This window comes from Pagrus major, chromosome 21 (assembly GCF_040436345.1).
Source record: "Pagrus major chromosome 21, Pma_NU_1.0".
Classification (NCBI taxonomy): domain Eukaryota; kingdom Metazoa; phylum Chordata; class Actinopteri; order Spariformes; family Sparidae; genus Pagrus; species Pagrus major.
Genome location: NC_133235.1, coordinates 14,724,565 through 14,743,662, shown reverse-complemented (window position 1 = coordinate 14,743,662; position 19,098 = coordinate 14,724,565). Strand labels below are relative to the sequence as shown.

Here is a 19,098-nt window from a genome sequence, read left to right as displayed (position 1 = left end):
GTCTCACTTCATACAAAGTCACTGAACCTCTACTTCAGTCTCATATCTGTGTTTATTTAAAAAATCAAACTTTCATATAAACTCTTTCTCATACCAAACACGCAAAGGAGGACGGTAATACTGAGACATTTGCACCTAGCTGACTTCCATCTACATTCGTCATGGAAATCTCCGAAGAAAAGTAAACAGTGCTGAAGGAGACACGTTTATCTCGGTTATTAAATGAGCAAATACCAACTCAGTGAGTGCTCAGTAGCTCGTATAAGGAAATGAAATGTTTGCTCAGTGGCATATAAACTTTACAAGAAGCACAGATTGAGAGAAAATGTTTCTATGGCCTTTAATTATCAATTTTACATTTACATTTATTACACATGGAGTTCTACAATATATTGCACATAAAAAGGTGAATGAACAACACCCGGAACAAGACTGAAAAATAAATATTAAGTTCATTAAACAGACTTCAGAGACATCAGAACTTATAGTTAAGATCAAATATTAAACTTTGAAATAATGGTCTTTAAAAAAATAATGCCATGATAAAAGGAATTAACAAAGAGCTGACAAGCAGTCCTGTTTTTTACAGTCCTGTGTCATTCCAGTCGTATTATAAGAGATCATTTTACACCTGGAAACCACTGAAACATCTAAAATGACAGAAGACATGATTGAAAACCAATGGAAAGAAAAGATCACCATCAAATATTATATAAGTTCAATGAGTTCACCTCAGACTGGTTTTGGTGTTTGTGTCTCCTGGAGCCGGTTGCACCAGTTGTTCAAAAGCTCAAACTTACTCTCACACTTCAGAGTGTTTACAACCAGTAGCTGTGAGGTGTACATGTTATCTAGCTAACAGAACTGGAAAACAAAGCTAACGTTAGCTTGCAAATATATGACTGACATATCTGACCTGAGACTTGATTAAAATGCTGTTTAATAATTACACAAAGTGGGAAGAAACACAACATACCAAAGATTATGGAAAAAAACAAAACTAAAATGTTACACTAAGTAAATGACCTTAATATAAGCTACGTTAGCATAATGTTTAGAAGTTTTGCTTCAGCTTGTGACTTCCTGTTTACACACTTTTCCTAACAACTGATTTACACATTACTAAAATCTTTAATTGCTAAGACATTTAAGTTTTAAAAGAGCAATATGCAAGAACTGGTCGAATTCGTACTGATCTACGAACAGCTGGTGCAACCTCATCCTGGTTCTTTAGCACTGTAATTTTTGTCACTTATGGCTCTTTTGTAAAAACAATCTAAAACTAAGGTTATTGCGTCCATTCTGAGAAAAATATCATCAAGCCAAATAAAAACTTCAAAACCTCAAGCATGGGGGAAATAACTTTTTTTGCAGCCCTGATAACCAAATAAAACAACATAATTAAACAGACTAACACTAGTTAGTTAACACACTGAATTATAAATAATAAAAGGCACTATTCCCCCACAGTCTCCACACCTGGTCAATAAAAGTGCTTCAATATGAACCAACATGAAACTCTAAGCAGCAGTTTAAAGTCTAAATTATAAAGTAGAGAAAATATTTTGCATCTACCTCTTTAATTAATCTAAAACTGGACTAACCAAATACATGAATCAGTTAAATCTTTGAATCTCATTTTCTTCAAGACAATATGGCAGTTTAAGACGTTGGCACAATTGCCAGAGAAGCAGATATGATACTTAATCTACCGCAAAACCTCAGTTCATCCCAGGACTGTAAATGCTGTTTAGATTCAAGAAGTCAGGTACCGAAAAGAAAAGTCCTGAAGCTTTAGAAACCATTTCAAAAGGTTGGCACCCTCCACCTCATCAATGCTAACAGAGCAGAAGTATACTGAAGTTTTGAGCCAGTACATTCAAAAACACTTTGTAGGGAAACTGGGAAACTAACGATGCTCGAATCCTCCAATTGAAGCCTCAACATTAAAGCCCAGTTTTGGAGCCTTGTCCAGTTTTTGGGTTTCGGTCAGACGTATTCTCGGCTCTCAATGTCCTTTTTGATGGCTTTTTTAATGCGGTCGATTTCATCTTCCTCTGAGCTGTCGTATTTGTCGTCTTTCTCTTTCTTGTCACTGTCCAAAGCAGCTGTATCATCGCCTGCGTCTTCGTTTTGTGGTGCGGTGCACTGCAGCTCCTCTCGTATCCCGTTGAGCTCCACCAGACCGTCGTGCAGCTGTGTGGCCACCTCCCTGATTTTGCCGGCGAACTCTGACTTGGCCCCTTTCTTGAGTTCTTTAGAGTCTTTGGCCACAAAGTAGATATCCATACCTACGAAGAGTCCGGTGAGTACACCAGTGGCCATACTGGCGATCTGGACCGCTCTGGCGGCCGTGCTGCCCGCCACGTTGGCGATCTGCACCACACGCATGATCTCGTTAGCGTTGATGAGGATCGCCTTTCCTGCCATGGCACCGTCCTCATAGAACTGAGCAGTGAGCACAGGGAAGTCACGGTTGTAGGCGTTGTCTTTCATCTTGAGCAGGTCGAACTTCTTCAGGTTCTCGATCCCCTGCTTGATGAACTTCAGGCACTTGTTGAGGTCGACCATCTTCTCCTGATAATCCTTAATGATCTTCTCCACCTTCTTACGGTCCATCGAATTGTTGACCTGGTTGGAGATGCCGGCGCCTGCTGATGTCAGACCACCTGCCGTGGCAACACCCAATCCCACTGCTGTCACAATCAAGGAGGTTCCCATGGTGACTGGTGCCAGAGCGAGGCCGGCAATTGTGGCCACGCCTCCGATGGCACTGGTGGAGCCACCAGTGATTTGGGCGATCTTGGTCTTTTTGCTGAACTTGTCCAGGCCGTCTGCGATGCTGTTGAGGTCGATGACGTGCTGCCAGAGGCTCTCGGCACGCTCCGAGAACAGTTTGTTGAAGACACGGATGCCCTTCTGCACTTTCTCTGCGGTCACAGCAAACGCCCTGAGAGGAGCAAGTTAAGAGGAATTATACAGACTACAACTTAAAATGGCATTTTTTTCTCTCATACAACCCTTTTGTATCTAGCCATGCAGATAGTGGTGGTTTAATTTGACCAAGTTTTCAAATATCCAGCTTCCTCTCCAATACAATGGAAGTAAATACTTGCACTGACAAACTGCATTTAAAAACAGCAATGTCTCTTCTGTAACTGAAGTACTGATTACTCTGATAATCCACAAAGCTTGATGTCAACCGTTCTCTTTGGAACTTCTCTCTCTGAAGAAATAGTCCCTCTGAAAACTGCTGACAGCATATTCTGTGGATTATCCAGAGTAATGGTGACATTGTTTCTTTCTCTCGTTCATTATATTGGGTTCATGGAAGACATTTTAAAATGTGGGAGTGAAATACTGCATTATCACCTATATGAGCGTTCACTTACTTGGCCTCTTCTTTTTCTGTCATGTCGTCTTCTTGAGCCGTGTCTTCCCAAGCTGGAGAGGTAATAAGGAATGACATTTACCTTTCTCATAATGCTACATATATTACATGGACAAAAGTATGTGGACACCAAAACATCCTAAATTTCTTATTCCAAAAGCAAAACAGGCTCTACTCCTCTGGTTTCAGGCTTTCAGAATACAATATAATACAAGAGTATTAGAGAGGTCCAACACGAATGTTGGGATTCAAAAAAGAGAAAAATCCAAGGCACTCATCTGGCAAAAATGTTAAAAAGCCTACAAAGTTTTTGAACTTCTGTGTTTCCTACCAAAGGGCAGTTTTGTCACATTACGTTTCCTTCCTGAATAGCCTAGACCTTTTTCTTTCTACAGATACTAACATTGGGATATAGAGCTGCAACTAATGATCATTTTTTATTATTGAGAAAATACTGGTTAGTTTCATGATTAATCTATTAATCATTTAGTCACCGAAGTGCCAAAAAATTGTGAAAAATGCTAAAAGAGCTTCTTATTTCCAACCAACAGCCCAGAACCCAAAGACTCTTCATTTACCATCATAAATAACAAAGAAAAGCAACAAATACCTAAATTTAAGTAGCTAGAACCAGCAAATGTTTGAAATTTTTACTTGAATAATGACCGAAACAAATCGATTATTGAAATTGTTGAATTGTTGATGCAGCCTAAACATTTCCTTTAATTGGCAAAAAACATGATAAACAGCACACTGAGGCACATAAACAGGAATGTCCACATACTTTTGGTCATATTATGGATGTGATATAACCCAAAACTAAAAATGTGGCCTAAAGATTGCCAAAAAAAAGGGGGAAAAAAAATGTGTAACTTACACTCCACTGTGTTCCACCACTCCATAAGATCCTCCACATCCTGAAAGACACCATTACATTTGTATTGGTTTGCATGTTTATGGCTGCATTTCAATCGGTTAATAATGTGGCATCAGATTATACTGAAATGTTACTATGACGGTATATTTTTCTTCAGACACCAACCTGTCCTTCACTCTGTGCCGGGTCAATACGGTAGTCCTCCAGCTGGTCAAACAAGGTCCTTTGTGGACCTCCATTCTGAAACAATAGAAATAATACTGCTTTAAAATCATACATTGATACCAAGATTTGTTTTCCTTTGTCTTAAGTGTTGCTGAAGTGTATATCAGTGAGACAAAAGACTGAGAAACACAGGAATACAATACAATTAATATATCAAGTGTCACATATCCTCAGAATCACTTTTTCTCTGTATATGCTAAGATAAAGAGGAGGAAGTGATGGTAAAAGGGATTCTGGCTGTACTGACATATTTCTCCTGTTTTTGCAGAAGTGAAAAGGGCCAAACGCTTCCATGGACACATTGAAAAAGGAAGCAAAGAAACAAGTCTGGCCACATTGCAACCTAATCCTATCTTATCTTCCAAGCTACGGGCATGCACAAACACTGCTTGGTGGAGTGAAGGTGTGGGGGTGGGTTTCATGTCGACAGTAGAGGGAAAAAAAAAACAACAACAAAACACATGATGACTATAATAGTCTCTGTTGGGAGCTAAGGGAACACCCTGGAGAAAAACAAAAGACAGGGGTGGTTTACAGGGAGGGGTCAGGTGACAGAAACAGACCTTTTGTAATCCTGAACCACAGTGAGTAAGACTGCAACACGTCAGTCTGGTGGACAAATAACTGACACAGACAGGGAGGGGAAAGAAAGAAAGAAAGAAAGAAAGAAAGAAAGAAAGAAAGAAAGAAAGAAAGAAAGAAAGAAAGAAAGAAAGAAAGAAAGGGTGTCTCATGAGCTTTTTATTTTCTCTACCTCTGCTGTGTTGCCTGCAGCTCCATCCTCTACCTTTGCCTTAACTCTGCCCTGGAACCATTCAACAAAAAACACATAGTTAAAGCATTTCTAATATCAATATAAAATCTGAGTCCTTTACAGCGGTGCATGTTTGGATGTTACCTTGACCCGAGGCATGAAGGGATTGTGTCTCTTAGGTTTCTTGATTTTGGTCTAAAACGAAGAAAATCATGGTTTCAGCATCACTTTGAGGAAGATACAGGTCAAATTCTGAGTTTTCTCAGTAAAATGAACATTTGGTCCTGCTAACTTTTTATTGTGAAAATCAAACCATGAACATTTTAATCAATCAACAAGCAAAAATGCGGCAAAAGGAAATGAGTTTAAAGACCACCTCTGTTTTGTCTTCTCCCTCCTCGTCTTTCTTTTCCTCTTTGGATGAAGAATCATCTTCTTCTTTCAGCCCTTCATCATCAGACGAAGCCTGTGGTAAACAACAACAAACATGTAAACTTAACAATTAAATAAATAAGCATGTAGAACACATGAAAGTAACATAAAGTTGCATATGCATTTCTTCCTAATCTAAAATTTTTGTGACAGCACTGAGTGTATCTGTACTGCGGAGGACTCCAGGGAGGAAGTCAAACTTGCGCTGTTCCTAAAATCACAACATTGTTTATTGTATCATCAATCCCATATAAAAACACACAATAGTTTAATCTAAGTTAAGCAGTAAAGTGACATTTTGGACACTCATAAATTATCATAATTTTGGACATCACTAGATCATTCTAGTTTCTCCAGTTCAGTGACATGCAGAAACACAATGTCTGCTGAACAGGTCCAGAGTGATGCAGATCCACTGTCTGAGAAAAAAACATCTGATAATTTTGTTTTGGATGCTGAAGATGTGGCTATGGTGTTGTCCTCAACTGTTGGTGTGTTAAAGACATTCTGTTGTGTAAACAAATGGGCATTGTCCACACACAAAAAAAGAAACAGGTTTGTACATGTTCGGATGTTACCTTGACCCGAGGCATGAAGGGATTGTGTCTCTTAGGTTTCTTGACTTTGGTCTGAAAACAGAAAGGATTTTTCAGTGTCACTTTGAGGAAGACAGAGGTCAAATACATGTAATTACGGTAAAATGAACATTTGGTCCTGCTGACTATATGTGTAAAAAACAAACCAAGTATATTTAAATCAATCAACAAGCAAAAATGGAGCAAAAAAAAAAAAAAAGTTACAAGACCTCCTCAGCTTTGTCTTTGCCATCCTCGTCTTTCTTTTCCTCTTTGGATGAAGAATCATCGTCTTCTTTCAGCCCTTCATCATCAGAGGAAGCCTGAAGCACACAACAATAAGTGTTGATGGTGACCAGTTGATGCAGATGAAAAGAAGATAAATGTCTTCATGACAGTACATGAATTGCAAAATCAAGAAACACACACACTGTCACATACCTTGGCTGCAACACGCGGCATGAACGGATTATGCTTGTGTTTTTTCACCTTGGTCTGTAAAAGATATGGCACGGTGACAATTTGTTAGCTGACGTGAAAAACAATAACTGGAAGAACTACATTTCAATACAGCTGCTGGTGACTTATAATTGAATTAAAGAACTACATCTATGCTTAAAATCTTCTAGTCAAAGAGCTTTGTGAATCTGTTTCATGTGTCTGTTTCTTCCCTCGTTAAAAAATAGTATAATATAGAGTTTATCACCATCTACTCCTATCGCTGAAAGATTTACAAATCCCACTAAACAACCGCTCAACAAACAGTTGTTCGGAGTGGGACAGGAGTTACAAATTCCTGCTGTGCATCAAAACTTTGTTCAAGCAAAAGTTTATCTTAAAAGTCTACTGGAGATCCCAAAGTTCAGTACCATACCAAATACATCAGCCTGAATTTTGGAGAAATGTGTATGAAATAATGCAAAAGATTTCTCGATATGAATAATAATAAAGACATGACATGATGACGAGCTAGAACAATATGAACAAATTATACAATACTCCGAGACAGAAACAAATTAACAACCTGAATAGCTGCAAGGGAAAACAAGTGAGAATAAAAAGCATGAGCTTTTGCAACCTTCACACTGACAAAGGCCTGGAGGTGTCACATGTTATTTGAATGGCTCTGGCATTAAAGAACTGATAAGAAGGAAGCAGGAAGTGGAATGATTAGATCTACGAAGAATAACTGGAGCAAATACTCTGTTTGTTTTCACCTGCACGTTGCAGCAAATGTGGATTCATACCACACATAGACGCACAAATACAAACAAACACACATACTTTATTGTGTGTATCAATCCATTTTCTGAGCTTAAGACTAATAGTAAAGATTAGTACAGTAATTAATCCAGTCCCATCACAAATGAAGAGATAAACTTACTGTGTTTGACTCGTCTTTGGATTCAGTGGATTCATCTTTTTGGAGGCCTTCATCATCTGATTGGTTCTGCAGAAAATTAAACTCATTAGATTTTAATTAAACTAAAAATGTTTCAGCAAAGTGTAAATGACAACATTGATATACTACTTTTTTACCAAAGCACTTTACAATGTTTTTGCCACTCATTCACACACACTGATCATCACTGAGCATCTGGAGCAATGTGGGGCTCACTGTCTTGCAAAAGGGCCCTTCAACTTGAGGACAGGAGGACCTGGGGATTGCACCACCACCCACAAGATCATTGATCAACTCTGCCTCCTGAGCTACAGCTGCCCCACTTCTATGCAATGGTATGCATGAGGTGTGTCTGTGTTTTTGTCTGCATGCCAGACTTTGACAGATAAAAGCAAATGGTGATATTATTGTAGTTTTCTTCTACAGCTGTAGTTCCTCAGGCAGGTCGTTCCACAGCCAAGGAGCCCTGACAGCTAACGCTTGGTCCCCTCTTGTCTTAAGGCGTGAGCTGGGAACAGTTAGCAGGTTCCTGCCTGAGGATCTTAGCTTGACTGCTTGAAATAAGATGTCTCCCATTTCACTGAAAAGTCCACTCTCACTGTGTTTTTATTTGCCCATCATACTCGTCTGAGCTGAATGATTGCAGTGTCACAAAAAGCAGATGTACGTACGTAAAAACAGGCTTCTAGAGTCAAACGCTGCACTTACATCTTTCTTCACATTCAAGGTCAAAAAGTGATTTTTGACTAAAGGGGCCCGTAACCTCTCTTATATCCGAAAGCTGATATTCAATATAAACAAACAACACTGGTCCAAAATATCAGTCAACCAATACATCAGTCTAATACTGTGTGTACAAGTCAGTACCTGATGGTTGCTCTTTTGCTTTTGCTGATCACGTCTCTCTGCTCTTTTTAGCTCCTGAAATCAACCCAGAGCAGTTTCTGTAACCACAGCGCTAATAAAGCAGCATCGAAACACACCGATACACATCTGCTCCAAACTGATACAGACAGCCATTATTTCCTAAAGACTGAAAGCTTAAACTACCTCCTCTGACGGTCTGGCAGGAACTACAGGAGATTTTTCAGGTTTAGCTTTTTTCTCTCTGGAGGTCATATCCTTTTTATCCTGCAGAGGACAAAATAAATGAGAAAATGAAGACTCCAGTGAAAGCCTGACATTATAAAGCACATTCTTACTTGCCTCCTGCTTATTGAAAAATAAAACCATTAACTGATTTAACTCGTGTTCATACAGATATCTTCACATATTCACACATTCAAACTCTGATTAAGCAGAAATATACAGACAACCCACAGAACACCTTCTAAATCTGAGAAGTGTAAACTTTACCTTATTATCCTCAGCTCCTATTGGTTTTCCTTTGTTGTATGTAGATGTACTCTTCATCTCCTGTGGAGAGATCGCAGCCTTAACAACACATTATAACAGACAGAGCAGAAGTCAGAAGAGTCTCACTCGGACTGCATGTCATTGAGCTGTGTTCAACTGCTTACAGACCTCTTCAGTTGGTCTGGGTGGGACCATTGGTGTTTCACTTCTGTCTTTCCTCTCTCGCTGGATCATGTTGCTTTTGACCTGACAAGGACACACACACACAGACAGAGTCACACAGTGTGGTGGAGCAGGAGGACTGGGACGTATGGCAATGAGCAGGCAGGATTTAAAGGGGATGAGGAGGATGTGGTGAAGGTGGGGAAGAGGAGGTGTTAGAGTAGAGAGGGTATTTTTGACAGAAGTTGATCCAGCTGTGTGTGTGTTTGTGTGTGTGTGTGTGTATGCGTCTATGTATATGTGTGTTTGTGGTCACTGATGACTCATGAGTGATGCAAAAAATAGACTAACCGCTTTCGGCTTCCCTTCCATTAGTTTCTCGTCCTCCGTGAGCTTCTCTGTATCTTCTGTGTCTTTCTAAAAAGGACATTAAATAAATTGTATCAACCAATATCTGATTACTTGTGCAGCTATTAAAGGACCAAACTTGTCTCTTTGTTTTGCAAGTTTAAAGCCAAGCCACCCAAAAATGATGGAAAGTCAGGTGACGTTTCATAGTCCACAAAACATTTCTGGAGCTTCACAGCAAAGCAGGGTTGCAGCATTCTCCTAAACCACTGATGATGTTCACTTTACACTGTAGACCGGGGTTAAGGTAATGCTTTTATCTTAGCAGCTACAGTGAAGATTTAGGCTTTATGAAGGGTGTAAATAACCTCCTATCAAATCAATTTGGGTTCTCTGGGCTTCTGGAGACTTGATTACGCCTGTCGAGCTGCATGAAGCTATTTTATGTTTTTTTTGTTGTTGTTGTTTATTCGTTTTAAAACTAGTCGCCATCTACTTCAGTTGTTGAGGAGAATGCTGCAACTCTGTTTTGCTTTAAGCTCTTTGTGGGCTACCAAACTTCATCTGATTTTCCATCAGCATGGGAGTAGGTGATGACTGAATTTTCATTTTGGGTGAACTGTTCCTTTAACTCTTTGACTGACAGCCATTGGTTTTCATTCATTTCTGCATGGTATGAAAATCAAAAGGCAGACTCTTGAAACTTATTTTAGTTGTGTTATTTATCACAGTAAAATATCAAGCCTGTTTTATTTTTTGCCAAAAATTGTGAAGTTATTGATTTTCATATTGTACAAAAATAAATGGAAAACAATGGTTGCCTAAAGTGGTAAGAATAATACCCCAAAATTCAAATCACATCAACTTTGTTTTCTAACAAAGTTGTTTTGTAAAATGGTTGGGTCTCAATATAAATGTGATTTGTGGCAAACAGGGTACAACAGGCAAAAATCACAGGTATGGTCCTTTACGCAGCACATCATCACAACTCCCTAAAATGAACCAAAAATCCCAACAAACATCCCAACCATCATCATTATCACAGACCCATGACCACCACAGAGACTACCTGTCACCTACAACATCATTACCATCACACTGACACCTCCACCACTACCAAACACAATCAACAGCATAGTTACTTTATTTGCAGAGCGGAATAGGTTCAATTTGGACATGGCTCCAGCCACGGTGTTCTGAGGGGGTGGTGGGAAACAACATCGAAACACTTAAGGACTAAGTAACACCAATAAATCAGCCGAGATGACATATTGGTCAATGTTACCCCACAGTACTGTAAAACAGTTATGCCTGGTCTGTGGTATTTGGAGCTGTTCCATGTAACTTGAAAGACTTAAAGTATGACAACCTCAACAAGACCAGGCACGACAAGTGAAGCTGGACTGCAGTGAGAGCCTGAAGGTAACATGCCTCGCAAAAACTTAAACTTTTGACTCATGACTCTCCTCCTTTTGACCAAGGCAGGAAAAAGCACTTCACAATGCCTCCCATTCATAACATTCATAACTTTTTTATATTGACAAATCATAAAAAAACAAAAAAAAACATCTACAAATCTTGTAGAAAAATGCAGAATAAAAGTATCTCTTTTCCTTAAAAACATTATTATGATTGTGAATCAATAATTTAAAATGTTTGTCAGGTCCAAAATGATTGTTTTGTTAATGTCTGTGTGAGACTTCTGATGGCTGGTTCCAGCTTCTAATAAGGTTCGTCAGCCAATAGTATAACATCGTTGAAATCATGTGATATCCATGTTTCATCAACAATCAAGTCTTTCCCTTCTCCTGAATGTTATCAATAACACCTTAATGGGTTTTTTATTAACAAAAAGAGCATTCTTCATAAACCATTTATTCAGCAACTGTTTATTGTAAAGTTGCAACTGATGTTTAGAATACTTTGCACGTGGTTAATAAATACTGTGTAGTTCATCTGTAACATTATATGGATGGCCAATATAAAGTTGCAACTGATGTTTATAAACCTCTATAATTTCTTAATAAATGGTTTATAAAGCATTTCATTGTTTGTCAACTAGTCAAATAACTATAAACTAAAGGTTAATTAACCATAAATGTACCAGTTTTTAATGACAGTTATTATGAAGTGTTAACCTTCCTCTTGAGTAATAACAGTCAAACTGCACAGGCTGTTCCGTCTCTCAGTGTGACAGGTGTGTGCTGAATAAAAATAACTGGTTAAATGTCAAAAACAAGATGCCAGATTTAACACAATGAAACAGGAACAAGTAAATATCAAAGCACCTGTTTGTTGCCTGATGACTTCTCACTGCTCGCACGTGGATCCTCGTCATCTGAGCCAGCCTGCTTCTCATGCTGCAGAGGGAACACAGAAATTCTTACTTCATGAAACACACATTGAATCTCTTTTAATAATCCATTTCTCAAAAGAAAATGTAATCATTTTGTGAGCATTATATAAAAGACAACAATCTAAATATTCCTCACTTTGTTTGCAGAGCGAAATGGATTCAGCTTTGTCATCGCCTCAGTGAGTTTATTCTGAATATGAAACAAAATAAACAGAGTAAACAACATAAAATAAGAAGCACACTCAGAAAATAAGCTGCTAATTGAAACTTAAACACAAAACTTAACAAACCTGTTTGTGACTGGGCTGGCCCTCTCCATTGTCCAATATCTCCTCAGAGTCAGAGTCAGAGTTCTTCTCCTGCACATGAAGCCAAAATGTAATGTTCAATATAAACAACAGGAGACAATAGCAACAATAGTACATCATGTGTGGGTTAATTCATAATTTCATAAAATGTTTTTAGCCTTTTTGGATAGATATACTGTTCAATTAATGGAAGAGATGAACTGATGACATGCAGCAAAAGTCAAAAGAACAGTTCGCCACCTCTCACCTGTTTGTCAGTGTAGAATGTGCTCCTCATCATTGCACTGAAACCATTCTGAAGAAACACAAAGATACTGTTACTGTCCCAAAAATAAACAGATTGTAACCCTGATCCTCACCGTATCATCACAGCAGATCTTATTCAGAGAGGATATGCAGTTTCTCTGGCATAACAACCCACCTGCTTGGCTTTGGGCTTCTCTGTATTCTCCTTTGAATCTCCTGAGTGTTCAGTCTTTCCCTTCTCCTGTTACAACACATTACCAGCATATCATTAATCTCAGAACATGACTAGCAGTGTAATGTACTGGCTGTAAAGTCCTTTATAATGCAAAGAATATAAGGCAGTTACAAACTGATATATTTCCTGTATATGTCTTAGTGTCGATGCAGTGCGTGTCCTATTGAAAAGACAACAAGAGGACAGAAAGCTTCATCTCTCACCTTTGAAGACGTCTCTACAAGGCTGTCACTGCTGGCAGAGAGTTCCCCATCGGCAAACAAATCATCCTAAACAGAAAGATACAGTCAGAATGTAATAACCCAGACAAAAATGCTCAAGTGTTTTATTTAATAGGAAAAATATCAACCATGTTTCTCAAGGACTGCAGGCAATGGTGCAAAACAAATTAGCGTTCAGAAATTAGAGGGCTCAGGCAATGTTCGGGGGTTGTTATTGTCATTATTGGAGGAAAAATGTACCAAAAGCTGGCCAAAAAAAGGGAACAAGTATGGTGAAAACTGATGCAGTCAACATGTTGCTTTAAGTCCTTTATTCTTAACGTCCCTGGTTTGATCCCCGTCTTTTTTGACACTACCAAAAGGGGGTTCCAAAGTAATATTTTAAACTGGACATAGTGTCTTGAAAAGCTCAACCAAATTTCCCCTGAAAACACCCCTTAAAAATCATTGAGACAGGTTGAAAGAGAAAATAACTCTGGTATCATTTTACATCAGCATCAGGACTTTTCAGAAAAAATCCCTTTAACAAGATACTTGAATTGAAAACCCGTCATTACTAAGCTCGAAAGTCTTACCTGAGACTGAGATTTGGTGACTTTTTTTCTGAACACACCACTAAAGATTCCTCCTTTATCCTGAGAATAGGAAGCCAAATTTTAAAGGTTAAATATAGAAGATTTTGAACATGCATATAGCAGCAAACAGGTATCTGCTATGTAAAGTGTAGTGGAGAAATGGCACCCTGAACAAAGCGCACATTTGTTTTGGTCTGAGATGCTAGTGCTCTAGCGCCATATCTAATGGCAGTGAATGTCATTTATTTCCCCTTTAATATTAGCACATTTACTGTTATGGTTTCAACTTGCAGTGTTGGGTCGCTTGAAGATCGACAGGAGTAGTTTTAACGAACCTCACCTTAGTGTCTTTACTTTCAGAGAGATTGTCGGTGCTGCCTGAGAGCTCGCTGGGAGCAGCCAAATCATCCTTCAAGGCAAGAAAAAAATGTCAGTCAATTCATTTTACATTTTAATAATTCATGGTTACATGGTTTAACGGTGAGATGAATATATTGTATGCTCACCTGAGATTGTGTCCTCGCTCCAAGAGGCTTTTTTTTAAACATTCCACTGAAAATCCCTCCTGCCTCCTGAAATAAAAGTTACATGAAAATAGTGTATGAAGTTCTGCCAACAATGGAGGAATTTAGGAAAGTATTCCTCTGCGTTCATAACCTCACCTTAGTGTTGCTATTCACAGAAAGGTTGTCCGTGCTGCCTGAGAGCTCGCTGGGTGCAGACAAATCCTCCTGAAAGTGAAAAACCAACATCCCCTTTCAATTACTACCGTCTCCTAATGATGTAACAGAGGTAAAAGTGAGAAGCACAATGCTCACCTGAGACTGTGTCATCGCTCTGAAAGGTTTGGGGGATTTTTTAAACATCCCACTGAACATCCCTCCTGTCTCCTGGAAACAAAAGTCACATAACAAAAAGCTGAAAATTACTCAAATATTTGTGTGGTTTCAGGAGGCAGATGGATAGGCAGGGACAGCATCCTGTACTCTCTTCCAAACGCTGATGGATGCAGGTTTACCTCTCGTCCATCCCAACACACCAAAACAAAATAGAAAAACACACATCTCCAAAGGGGCGAATACAACACAAAACAGAGATGTAACATGACTGCACCTTCAGTTTAAAACAAAAACAAGGAAGAACTGTGCTGCTAGGAACTGTCATGGCAGCTTTAATATCTTGAGATGAGGAGAGACTTTGTATATCATTGATATAAGGTAAAGCTTTCACAACCTTTACCTTAGTGTTGCTATTCACAGAGAGATTGTCGGTGCTGCCTGAGAGCTCGCTGGGAGCAGACAAATCCTCCTGAAGGAAAGAAACAAACATCCCCATCTGATTATTATTGTTTATTTTCAAATAATGTAACAGAGGTAAAGTGAGAAGCACAACTCTCACCTGAGATTGTGTCCTCGCTCCAAAAGGCTTTTTTTTAAACATCCCACTGAACACTCCTCCTGTCTCCTGCAGAAAGACACATAATAATATAAATACAGTATGTTGAAATAAACAAAAACAAAACCAGCTCTATTGTATTTTGAACTGATGCCGCTGTCAGATGGACAGGCAGGGCTTTTGTGTTTTACACACTGGAGCCAGCACTTCTTCCACATTGCTGATGCTCGCAGGTTCAGCTCACGCTTCCAAACATAATTGACAGGAATTTGGTTTGGTGAGCTCAAACAAAACAAACAAAAACCTCACATTTCATATAGCAACCACACTGGGATGTAAAATATAGTACAATAATAACAAGTTACAAATAATAAAAACTCCAAATAAATAAATAAACTACCATTGTAAAGGAGAATTCTTTTAAATCTGCCCCAAGTTTTGGGAGGATACGTATCATCTTATTGCCAGGATTCATTGAAAGAGTTTCAAACTCTCTTAGGCATTTTATTTAATTTATAAATTTATTTCTTTATGTTTTTAATCCATCATACTATATCATTACTATATATTTTTTTTGTCTTTTTTTTGTGTTGTTATACTATATTGTTTTGATTAGTCTCATTCTGGTATGTAATTGTTCTACTTTTTGTTCAAGCCGTGGTCTGATTGATATACACTGATTTTATTAACAAAATATTTAAAACTGTTTCCAGAAGAATCACAAGACTTATAATATAAATAATAAATTAATTTAAAAAACTTGGCAGATGAGGCTCACTTTAGTTGCAGTGTTTTCAGACAGACTGTCGTTACTGGCTGTAAAGTCATTGTCCAGCAGATCCTGAAACACACAATTTTAAATCATAATTATACACATTTTACATGTCAGGAATTTAGCTGATCACCGTTTTCTCCAGATGGTATACATTATCTCTGACACATGACAGAAGATCGCGTTTCACCTGTGAAGGCCTCCGGACGTGTCCTGGTTTAGCAGTTCGTTTCAGTATCCCACCGAATACACCTGATTTCTCCTAAAAGTGTCGAGAAAGGATTAGTTTTAAAGACTGACAAGACAAAATTCTGCATTGGAAAATGTAACAGAGCAGAGAGTGAACTCACCTTTGAGGACTTGTTGTCTGTTAAGCTGTCACTACTGACAGACAGTTCAGAATTTTGTAACGAGAGGGTGTCCTATAAAAGATAAAGAAACGATTAAACTCTCATCTCTCATCAGATTAATCTACTAATAGCTTCAGTTAAACTTAAATATAGCAACAACATGTACATCACATTAAGTTCAAGAAGGCCACTACAAACCTGTGACTGGCCCTCTTTGGCAGTTTTGGTCGTCTTCTTGAACATTCCTTTAAACACGCCTCCTTTCTCCTGAAAGATTAATGAAAAAGTCACTGTCATTTATTTATAACACAGGGATCACAGTTAGTGATGACCAGACATAAGATTAGAAAAGACAAATGAGATAGTGAGCATCACCTTTGTGCTGTTGTCAGTCAGACTGTCGCTGCTCTTTGAAAGGTCGCTGTTCACTGATAATGTGTCCTGTAAAGTCAAAACAGAACTGATGTGAGTAGATGTGGAATCAAATAAATCCATAAATACATTATATTTTAAGTTTCATATCTGAAATCTAAATATTTATTTAACAAGATAGCGGTATTTGTAATTTTACTGTTATACATGTCAACAATGCGAATATGAGTAACCATCCTAAATACGAGTATCAGGGATTAATATTCAATAGTGAGCCTTTCATGAGAGATCTCTTTTCAGTGTATTATCTTACTAAATGTTAAGTTCTAGATTTAAATTAAACAAAGATAAAACTACAACATCACCTGGGCTTGAGCAGATGGTTCTGCAATCTTGGAGGATCTTTTGAACATCCCACCAAATATCGCCGCTTTTTGCTGCATGAGAAGTGAAAATGGAAAATTAAACAAAATTAGTAACTGATAAACATGTACAACCCACTCAGGATGATTACATAAGACTAATCTCTGAAGTGGTTTCAGTTCTGACATACTGGCATCATTCAAAACCAGTGACTAATAGAGGGCAAACATTCACTGCAGCGACCTGTGAGTCAGCAGCATCATTTTCGCACCACATGGAGACTAATATGCAAAAGAGCGACACTTCACTGATGGATTTATGGATGAGAGCATTGACTGGTTTACTTCTAGCAGTCCAGTTTCACATCCAGATTTCAAGCCTGGACTTGAAGCTGGTTTCATGTCTGGACTTGAAACCTTGATGACAGTAAATTTATGAGAATATTAATTTATGTGAATGTTATGTCTTCGAGCTCTGGGAAAATTGATCATAATACTGATTTGCCTGTTTAAGTATCACATAAAAGAGAAACCAGAGGCATTACATTACTGATAGACTGGATAGAGAAACACAGTAAACAGTTTTCCTTTTCCACTGACACAGTAATAAATAAAAAGGTCTCTAAATTCAGTTGGTGATCATAATGAACCAGAACTATACTGCTTTGAATGCAGGAAAAGAATGATATATACGAGAACTATAGTAGAACTATATATGTTTGTACCAATTATAGAAAAAAAAAACAGACTGTTAAATATATTTGATTAAAAATGCCTGACTTTTACTAGCATAACATAGCAGAGAGTTTCTGAGTTAATGTTCTTAGTTGCATACCATCACTGGTTGATAGCTAATCTGGTGTAGGGGGGCTATAGGGGGCCCAATAGCACGTTTGCCCTGGAGCAACCTAGAAGGTTAATCCAGCCATGAAGAAATTACAGTTTCTACACTGTGCACTCAAATTAAAGCTAAAAGTCAGCATTTAACCTTCACTGTTTGATATTAAAGTCCATTGTGTTGGAAAATATGTCACTGAGCACATACTTATGGACTGTATTGTGTATTTGCAGCCTGTATTGAGTTTCAGTCACATGGATTTAGGTCAGATCGATGAACTCTACTTAACCGACCTCAGCAAAGAGCAAACTGTAAATCCAACACAGTAAACCTTTAAACACAGACGTTAACTAGCTGAAGTTAAAATCATGCACATAAACAGAAGATATCTACTCACAGCTACACTTCCTCCTCCTCCATCATCACACTCCAGGTCCAAATCCAGGTTATCGTACCGCTCCTGTCAAACAAACACATCGTCATGAAAGGTTATTTTAACATTAACGCTACACTGACCGACATTTTGAACAATGTCTGCAGGACAGTCGACAGAAAGATGTCTCCACACGAACATTAGCTCGTTTTTAAAGGACGAATGTGAACGTTAACTCACCATTAGCTCCTCTACGTCCGCCCTTGTTTAGTGTTTAGTTATCCTGCTGTTGTTTAGTGTTTAGTTGTCCCGCTGCTGTTTGGTGTTGTTAGTGAAGATTTGTCGACTTTCTATCCGTCCCGTGTTGACACTGTTGGTTGTTTTCACTCCTCCCTGAGAGGAAAAAAAGGAAAATAATTGAAACCAGAGACTTCCCACAGATCCTTGTGACTTGTGGGTGTTCATAAAGCTCTCATTGAAACCGGCAGATCCAGTTTTTTGTTCTGTTAATTACCTGTGTGTTGTCGTCCTGGAGAGGGCGTGTCGGACTCACCTGAGAGCCTGAGATGAGCTGATGCTGCTTTCAAGTGCTGCTCGGAAAACTCCCATTGTCTACTTCACTAAGGCTATAAAAAAAAGTTTTTCCCAACCTTTTTTCTGAGACATACCCCCATGCAGTGTTGTAAAAAGTACAGAGAAGTCATATTCGAGTAAAAGTAAAGATATCGTGTTAAAGCATTACACTACTCAATATTAGTTAGGTATATATGTGCATGTGCATGGATGTAAAATTAAAGTCAAATTAAATGTGTCGCATTATTGTTGTCACAAATTAAACAATCAAGTGAAACACTAAAATAGCCCCATACCCCTAACTAATTTTGAGTAGTGTACTTTGGTACAAGTGAAAGTCAGGACTTTGGGAAGGCATGATTCAGCCATTCCTTTACCACTTTTGATGTGTGTTTGGGATCATTGTCCTGTTGGAACACTCAACTGCATCCAAGACCCAATCTTCTGCTGATGATTTTAGGTTTTCCTGAAGAATTTGGAGATTATCCTTCTTCTTCATTATTCCATTTACTTTCGTTAGAGCAGCAGATCCACTGGCAGCAAATAGCCCCCACAGCATAACACTACCACCACCATGTGATCAGCAGCAAACTTCAGTCG

At 38.5% G+C, this 19,098-nt stretch overlaps 1 protein-coding gene across 3 annotated transcripts; it reads right to left on the bottom strand.

Moving 5' to 3' along the window:
- Nucleotides 1-326: 326 nt before the first annotated feature.
- Nucleotides 327-18,328, bottom strand: apol1 (apolipoprotein L, 1). 3 transcript variants are annotated; one of them, XM_073492118.1, is made up of 38 exons: nucleotides 18,166-18,328; nucleotides 17,950-18,012; nucleotides 16,718-16,789; nucleotides 16,356-16,421; nucleotides 16,179-16,247; nucleotides 15,981-16,052; nucleotides 15,821-15,892; nucleotides 15,637-15,699; nucleotides 14,862-14,927; nucleotides 14,703-14,771; nucleotides 14,282-14,353; nucleotides 14,126-14,194; nucleotides 13,970-14,035; nucleotides 13,804-13,872; nucleotides 13,464-13,523; nucleotides 12,871-12,936; nucleotides 12,608-12,673; nucleotides 12,434-12,481; nucleotides 12,169-12,237; nucleotides 12,015-12,068; nucleotides 11,811-11,882; nucleotides 10,665-10,718; nucleotides 9,526-9,591; nucleotides 9,181-9,258; nucleotides 9,013-9,072; nucleotides 8,707-8,787; nucleotides 8,524-8,577; nucleotides 7,639-7,704; nucleotides 6,696-6,749; nucleotides 6,485-6,577; nucleotides 6,258-6,308; nucleotides 5,624-5,713; nucleotides 5,392-5,442; nucleotides 5,248-5,298; nucleotides 4,434-4,508; nucleotides 4,269-4,308; nucleotides 3,393-3,444; nucleotides 327-2,950 (listed from the first exon to the last, which is right to left on the bottom strand). In XM_073492118.1, the coding sequence occupies exons 1-38, from the start codon at nucleotides 18,166-18,168 to the stop codon at nucleotides 1,990-1,992; spliced, it is 3,303 nt and encodes a 1,100-aa protein (XP_073348219.1). In that variant the 5' UTR covers nucleotides 18,169-18,328; the 3' UTR covers nucleotides 327-1,989. The 3 variants fall into 3 exon arrangements, with proteins under 3 accessions (XP_073348219.1, XP_073348221.1, XP_073348222.1); XM_073492120.1 differs by lacking the exon at nucleotides 10,665-10,718; XM_073492121.1 differs by lacking the exons at nucleotides 5,392-5,442; nucleotides 5,624-5,713.
- Nucleotides 18,329-19,098: the final 770 nt, after the last annotated feature.

Coding starts and splice junctions, on each gene's coding strand:
- apol1 (XM_073492118.1), bottom strand. Junction 16,422..16,717: donor AACCATCTGCTCAAGCCCAG/GTGATGTTGTAG, acceptor TTGACTTTACAG/GACACATTATCAGTGAACAG. Junction 8,578..8,706: donor CTGCCAGACCGTCAGAGGAG/GTAGTTTAAGCT, acceptor GGTTGATTTCAG/GAGCTAAAAAGAGCAGAGAG.